This window comes from Abramis brama, assembly GCF_963993115.1.
Source record: "Abramis brama genome assembly, chromosome: 2".
Lineage (NCBI taxonomy): Eukaryota > Metazoa > Chordata > Actinopteri > Cypriniformes > Leuciscidae > Abramis > Abramis brama.
Genome location: NC_139964.1, coordinates 14,601,940 through 14,610,331, shown reverse-complemented (window position 1 = coordinate 14,610,331; position 8,392 = coordinate 14,601,940). Strand labels below are relative to the sequence as shown.

Here is an 8,392-nt window from a genome sequence, read left to right as displayed (position 1 = left end):
AACATTGAATTTGAACAAAGTGCCTTATATCCTTTTTATACTGTTCTCTTTTAAGAATTGTCAATAAAACTTACTTTTGTACGATGACCCATGTCTCTGACTCTATTAGGTGATACGAACCTGTGTGTGTCTTTTGTTGGGGCTTACTAAAATTTTTTGGGTGAAATTCCCAGAGTGGTAGTCGGAGTGTGAATGATACAATCTTATTAATTATAATTCTTTAAGAAACCCCACCTTACTGCCCTCGTGTCACCCGCCACATTAGCATGGTCTCCCTCGCCCAGTAAGTTTAAAAAAATAACATAATTAATTGTAAATTAAATATTTTAAACACTAATACAAAAAGGAAAGAATAATGCATTGACTAGCCTATATAATAGGCCTAACGTTCACGCATGAACTGTCATTCAGACTGACTATCTAACAACCGGAGAACAGAGATATTAAAATACATACTCTTCTGAGTTTTATGATGTAGGCTTTGTGTTTTATTAATTTATTAGCCTATAATTTATATCTAAAGGATGCGCGCTTGTGCGTGGCGCACCGGGTCATGTTGAGAGTAACACACGCGTGTCACATCGTTGTAAAAATGTAACCGCATTTATTATTAGCCTATTCAGAAATAGTGTAAAAGACTGGTAAATAAAATACAAAATAACATTATAAACCCTATTAATACCATATAGGCTACGCGTATTTTACTTCCCCTTACTGTAGCTGTAAAATCCTTAAATGAATGGTATTCAGAAAACAACAAGAATGAAAAATAAGTAGCCACGTATAATAAAAATATACATAGTAGCCTATAAAAATAGCCTATTGTGCCCTTTATTACAAACAACATTTAGCCTATTTTAAACGCCAAGCCTAAACAAATTTATTTGAATCTAAACTGAAACTGTACCGACGTTGGGTTCGCGCATCTCTCATTCGGTCCAACGTTTCCATATTTGCAATGTAACATTTGGATGCTTACTATTAATGTAAAGAAGGCTTCAGTCGAGTCCTAATATACACAAAGCCGCTGGCAAAACCAGCAATGCAGGTTTGAGAGGTGGCGCCCCGACAAATCTCACGAGAATCACGACTTGCTTTACGGCATCAACAACATATGAAGTAGCCTCTATGGAAGACACTAGTACGCATTTCAGACGTGAATCATGGCAGAGTCGACGAAGAAAATGAAGAAAGCACGGTCGGAAGAGTCAAGGAAGAAACCGACGGCTCTGCGTGAGTGGTATTTACGACAGTAACGTTAAATACAGTTACTCCACAGCGACTCTAGGGGTCGCTGTTTGAGAAAAACGAAAACTGCATAGTGTGCCTTTAATACTCTGTCGTTTAATACTCTGTCATTTGAAACAGTCAAATGCATATTTTTATTTGTGTACATTCAAAATGACTACAAAATGTACAAAATGCCTTTGAAAAAATAAGAAAACAACATGGCTGCTTTAGCACGTCTCTGTCTCCTTGAACATCCTTCTGGCGCACACCAAAAATGAACCAAAATACAGCGAATAGCCTTCTTGGCGTGCCTACTTTTGAAAGTCAACATTTAGATTATTTGAAGTAAAATGCATTATATAGGCCTAAGTCACTTAGGAATAAATCACAGCGTGCTTCATGATAAAAACCGCAACTTTACAGTCCGGAAAATAGCAAATTATTATCATTTTATTTTATTTTTTCAAATTATTTTAAAGCCCTGTCTAGGCTCTTCCCCGGTACGGGTTTTGTCGAGCCATTCGTTAGTCTGGTTGTTTGATGAGAAAAAGATGAAATGTAGTTGCAATAAAACAAGATAAAAGTCCGCACATCAGCATCAGCAGCAGAGGACTCTTATTCTGCAGTGCAGAACTGAGGAAGAACTGATGACGGATCAGTTTGATCTTCGGCTGACAAATCAGATGAAAGGGGCGTTTCATTCCCGCCCATGTGTAGAAATCGAATATTCAAGCTGTTTATTAATTTTTCTACCTCAGAACGAAAAAGCTTTTTGAGGGCCAAATCATGTATTTTATAAAGAAAGTAATTTACTTTGAAAATAATTTTCATATTGCATATTTTTCATACTCTAAAGGTCATAAAACACAGGTGTTTGATCTGCATTATTATCACAATTATTATTATGAATATTCACATTTATGTTACTGTTTATTTTATAGAAAACCACAACCACACAAACCAGTCCCAGAAAACAATTGCGTCTTCGTTTTGTCTGTAATTGGACAGCCTTTGGTGGGTCAGCACCCTGAGCAGGCAACTTATTCTATATAGTTAAGAGCTATCAAGCAAAAAGCATTTTTTTCTATTCCAAGAATACTTTTTGTAGCATAAGAAGAAACTTCATCATAAACTGGACAGGGCAAATGAAGCAGCATCCTTCATTTGCACGAGAATTAGCCAAACGGAGAAAGAAAGAGGAAGTAAAAAGAGCATTTCTTTAAGATGTGTGTGATTTTCACATGCAGTGAAACTTTTTATTTCTTCACAGACAGGATTGTTCACATACTGAGTTCCTGCTGAGTGAACAAAACCGTGATCCTTTTTTCTTGAAATTAATTTATTGAGTTTGATGGGACTCTATAAGATCATCTTCACTAAAACCCTTAGTCTCGCTTCCTCTTTTGTGTGTTGATAAGAGACCTGCGAACTGCATTAAACCTTTAGCTATGCAAATCCTGACCTGGCAGAAGCTGTATCCTGTACAACACAGACATTTGCTTTTTCTTGTTCCATAATTCTTTAAGAGATCCACAAATTACCACTTTATAATTCAGGAAAACCAAGAAGGAGATTGGTTGCAACTGGGAAAGGGATTTGTCATTCCACTGCACATATGGCAATAATCTAGACTGAAGGCCAACTGCACTGCATACGTGTTAAATTAAAACTAGCAATAATACTTGCCTCTAAACTTGGAGTAATGGTAATGGAGGGATTGAAGGCTCGCAATATACGCATTTTGCTGGATTTTCTCCATACTGTAGCACTATAAACTTAAATTACTCCGTCATTTATGGTCATACAGAAAAATATATTATTGTAGCAGAGTTTGTGCTGAATACAGTGTAATTAGACTTTAGCCATGAAAATGTCACAAGTAACAGTAATAACCACAAATGTCAGAGCATGTCAGAACACCTCCAGGGCCAGAAAACAGCTCAGACCCCAGAGGGTTAAAGGGGAATCTCCAGCCAAGTAGGCGGCCACGCCAGATTCTGGTTCCCAGGATGGCCGCCGCCATGTCGCCTGAGTGTCTCCAGCCAGGAAGGCGGCCACGCCAGTGTCTCCAGAAAGATTGGCTGCCACCACGCTGTCTGTTCCTGTTCCCGGGCCGATGTCTGTTACTGTTCCCGCCATGCTGTCTGTTCCTGTTCCCGGGCCGGTGCCTGTTCCTGAGCAGAATCCCATAGCTGCCCTCAAGAAAAAAAAAAAAAATTCACACACCCGAACTGGTCCACCCTGGCCACCTGAACTGCCTGGTCCGCCCTGGCCGCCTGCATTGCCTGCTCCGCCATGGCCTCCCGTCCTACTGCAGTCTCCAGGCCCTCTTCTGCTCCACGGGCCTGGCCCTCCATCCCGCCCCCGGGTCCGCCTCAGCCACACCACCCTCCTGGACTGTTTTCCTGAGGAGCGTCTGGAATCCGCTCCTTAAGTGGGGGGCTATGTCATGATTCCTGTCTTGTGTTCCCCTTGTCTTGTGTGGACTTTTGTTATTTCCTGTCCTGTGCCATTTTTTGTAGTCCTTTTGTAGTTTTTCTTGTTTATTAGTCTCCAGAGTTGTTTCTGATTAACCACGCCCCCTTGTTAAAACCCTTGACTGAAAACCCGAAGTAGAGCTCGAGTGGTCTGTGTTTCGGTTAGTCACTCACAACTTGTTTCAGTTTGAACTGTTTTCATCATCGTTGAAGGAATAAGTTGAAACGTAAGTTGCTGTGTATTAAGGACTTTTTTTTAATAGAAATGTTGTTGTGTCTGAACAACAAGTGTAATTTTGTGCAGTAATCCTTATATTAATAATCTTATGTAGTTTGATCTATTTTTTTCTCTCTAGCAATCTCTAAGTGTAATGGTCTTTAACATTTGTTATGCTGTTATTCTTGATTTATTAAATGACAGAAAAGACAGAGAACAATACCGATACTCACGGTCAAAAACATTAATAATCTCAATGAAGTAAGATTCATACATGATAAAAAAGCATAAAGAGAAACACACAACCTAGTGATTACACATTTTTACATAAATCATTAACCGTTTACTTTCATTATCACACATCCATCGATAAAACGATCCCTTAATTACTTCAGTCACACTCATCATGGCACTCCTGCCAATCATTCAGGGCTCCTCCCACAAAGAGATGAATAAAGGCTGTAATATTTACTGTGTCCAAAACACTACAGCCTCTTCTTGTTAGTCTGAATAAGAAAGAAAGAATAAGAAAGAAAGAAAGTGAAAACATTAATATTGAAATATGTCAATAAAAGCATCAACAACATGTGTCAAGAGGAAAGGCTAATAGATTGGGTTTTGTCTCTATCTAGTGGGTATTCTTACTTGCTCGAAGATTTTCATACAGAGACGAGTCCAGTTCAGGTTTACAATCATCAAGTTGAGCAGCCTTTATGAATGAAGACAAAGTAAAAACAGGAGTGTGTTATTTAAATTCCCATATACTTAGTAAATATAGACATTTCCACACTGACATTGAGTGTTTAATTTCTTTTGGCTAAAGGTGAAGAGAGTTTAGTCTTCTGTAGGAAACACTTACAACACTTACCATTACATTCTCATACACAGGATCACTCAATTCAACACCATAAGCGTCGCATCTGTCATGATCAGGTCTGGAATGATTCACATTTGCCATTAAAGAAAAAAAAAAGAGAAATAAAGAGAATAAAGAGAAAAAAAAAGTCACTAATTCGGACTTTCACTTTTAGTTACAAATGAATTTAGTAAACTACTGAAAACCAAATAATTTTTTCTCACCTGAGATTCCTGTGTGTCATTTCTCTGTTTCAAACACCTGGTTCCCCTTTAAAGACAATGATTTGAAACAATTACACCCAATCAGAACCTATTTGATGATTAATACACAGATATGATTTGAACTAATGGTATTTCTCTAGGACGTGGCACTGCTGTTTTGAATGTGATGAAATCTGGTCTATCTTCAGGATTTACTGCAATAATGATGTGAGCTTCAGATTTCATTATTCAATAACTAACTGAGTAGCTGTCAGTGTGGAAAGATAGGATGGGAAATTTTGCCTGACGTCTCACTGAATTCACAACTTTCTAACTCAGTCATTCATTCACACACACGAGAGAGTACCACAGACACACATCTTACCAAATCACTAACATCGTAATGATCACTGCAGCTCCACAAACCCCTCCAATGGATGTGTATAATATCACCAGACATCCTGCAACTGAGACAAAAGAGTAAAACATCTGAACAGATTCATTTGAGTCACTATAGAAAGAGTAATGTAAGTATATGAGCCGCTCTACCTTTAACAGTGACAGTTACAGCGTCTGATCTCTGAGATCCATGTTGATTGTGAGCCTGACAGTAGAAGCGTCCACTCTGTAGTGCACTGAAACTCTGTCCAGATCCAACAGCTGAGGGTTCATTCTCCTTAAACCAGCTGAAGTTCAGAGCAGGAGGGTTTGAGTCACTGGTGCAGTTCAGAGTCACTGAATCTCCCTCCACTATTACACCAGATCCACTTATCAACACTGAGACGTTCCTGGGTGGGTCTAATAACAATCACCAAATTATTTAAGACCTCTGACACATTTTTTAAATGACTAATATGAACCAAATTAATCAAAACAGAGAATTAGCATCTAATGTTTTATAATAAACTCACACATGACGTTTAAAGTCACATTATCAGAGTATTTCTCTCCATATCCATTGATGGACTTGCACTTGTATTCTCCACTGTCATCAGAGCTGATCTTTGAGATGCTGAAGATTCTTCCAGATCCTACAATCGTTCCTCCTTTAAACCAGCTGATTTCTGCAGGAGGGTTTGAGTCACTGATGCAGTTCAGAGTCACTGAATCTCCCTCTACTATTACACCAGATCCACTTATCAACACTGAGACGCTCCTGGGAAGATCTAAAGACAAAAATTAAAATTCATAACAAATACTAGAAAATTATGAATTTTAAGTTTTTTAACAATATGTAGGTGATCATTAACTTACACATGACGTTTAAAGTCACAGCATCTGAGTATTGCTCTCCATGTTTATTTTTGTACTTGCACTTGTATGTTTTACTGTCATCAGAGCTGATCTTTGAGATGCTGTAGATTCTTCCAAATCCTACAAAAGTTCTTCCTTTAAACCAGCTGATTTGTGCAGGAGGGTTTGAGTCACTGATGCAGTTCAGAGTCACTGAATCTCCCTCCACTATTACACCAGATGGACTGATGGACACTGAGACGCTCTTTGGAGGATCTAACACAGGACAAAAAATAAAACCTTAAATCATCTAATTCAAACACGATCTCCTAATTTTAAAAAGAACTAATGAATCTGTACTCACACATGACATTGAGCTGAACAGCAGGAGAGATGTGAGTGTGTCCGTCTACAGCACAGCTATATCTGCCTGAATCCTCTCTTCTGACTGACTGCAGCAGGAGTTCATTGTTTCTGTCTCTTCTCTCAGTTAATGGCTGTGAGTTTCTGTACCAGATGAATGTTGCTCTGTCAGTCAGAGCGCAGCTGCTTTTACATCTCAGAGTGACTGAATCTCCCTTGGTCACTCTCTCAGGAGACTCCACCTGAAGATCTGAACACAACACACACATTATATCTAGTGCTGCTATCTACACTGATTATTATTCAACATAATGCACAGAAGAAGAGATAAACCTCATCAAAGTCACCTGTGACATTAAGATTCACTCCTGGATAACCCATATATTTTCCATCTTTATCAGTGATGAATCTGAAACAGTACATGCGTGAATCCTTCAGTGTCACATGACTCAGTCTGATGGTGCAGTTCTGCTGTTTATCTCCCAGATACTGAAGCCTCTGACTGTATTGAGGGTCCTCAGACAGATCTGGAGGCTCTTCACCCTTTATAGACTCATTGGTCCAGAACGCTTTCATGATCTGATGTCCAGTAGGGTATTTATAAGTGCATCTCATTATCACTGTTGAGTCCTTTAGTGCACAGATGTGTGAAGAACTGTAACTCACACCCCAATCAGCACTAGAAACCCCTGAAACACAGCATTGATCCTGAACAATTTAGCAGCAGCTTGTGCATATAAAATTGCAGTATCAAATTTATCTTGAGTGTTTCTGAAGTGTTGCATTGACTAACCATGAATCATGAGAAGAACGACCAGAGGAAGAGGAGGAGCCATTCTGACTGATGTCACTATCAACACCTACAACAAATGTACAGTGGCTTATTTTTCAACTTTAAGGGCCAGTTACATAAATATAGCCATTATGATAAGACAGTGTCTTAAGATCTAGTATGATAGATCTGTCACGGTAGACGTATTCTCTGTTCCTTTTAGTCTCGTGTTTATGTTGTTGTGTGAGCGCGTGTGTAGTGGGTGTGAGTGTATGACATCACCTGATCCGCTCCAGCTGATCATCATCACTTCACCAGCTGCAAGCAATTCACCCTTCTATAAATACTCACCGTTGTTGTATCATCTTTGTCAGATCGTTTGTTGATGTCCTCCGTGTTGGTGTTCCGGTGTCTGTTCCTGCCTTGTGTTCCTGTTCCCGTTCTTCGTGGATTTCGTCGTCGTCTTCTCACCGTCACCGTCACAGCACTTCATCACGGATCCTGACCATCTTGTCCCTGCGTCACCCATCTCACATCTGCTTGTACTGTTGACTGTGTTGCCGTAATAAATACTTGCACTTGCTTCCTGTCTCATCTAGTCATTATGACAGAACGATCTGACCGCGGAATGGAAGCAGCGAGCGCGTCTTCTGGAGCATTGGAGGAGTTCATTCATCACAGTATCCGAAGAATGGATTCGCAACAACAAGAGATCGGCGACACGGGTCGCGTAGTACAAGCCCTGGTGACGCAGGTGTCCGAGCTCACCCAGCAGATCCATCGCCTACAGATTCCCGCTGCGCCGCCCACACCGGCTGTTCCCCCCGAAACACCTGCAAGACCTTTCCAGTCCGAGCCTCGTCTACCCACACCGGAGACCTATTCAGGTGAACCAGCTTTTTGTAGAGCATTCTTGACGCGTTGTTCAATGCACTTTGCTCTTCAACCACAGACTTTCAGTACTGAACAGGCCAAAGTGGCGTTCGTTATCACCTTGCTGACTGGGAAGGCGGCGCTCTGGGGAACAGCGGTGTGGGAGAA

The 8,392-nt window shown here is 40.1% G+C and overlaps 1 protein-coding gene across 1 annotated transcript; it reads right to left on the bottom strand.

Moving 5' to 3' along the window:
* Window positions 1–4,097: 4,097 nt before the first annotated feature.
* LOC311077700 (B-cell receptor CD22-like) lies at window positions 4,098–7,740 on the bottom strand. The gene is made up of 12 exons (XM_084106295.1): window positions 7,703–7,740; window positions 7,373–7,439; window positions 6,927–7,268; window positions 6,581–6,829; window positions 6,238–6,492; window positions 5,895–6,149; window positions 5,533–5,781; window positions 5,369–5,450; window positions 5,005–5,050; window positions 4,793–4,859; window positions 4,570–4,633; window positions 4,098–4,430 (listed from the first exon to the last, which is right to left on the bottom strand). The coding sequence occupies exons 2-10, from the start codon at window positions 7,413–7,415 to the stop codon at window positions 4,854–4,856; spliced, it is 1,527 nt and encodes a 508-aa protein (XP_083962421.1). The 5' UTR covers window positions 7,416–7,439; window positions 7,703–7,740; the 3' UTR covers window positions 4,098–4,430; window positions 4,570–4,633; window positions 4,793–4,853.
* Window positions 7,741–8,392: the final 652 nt, after the last annotated feature.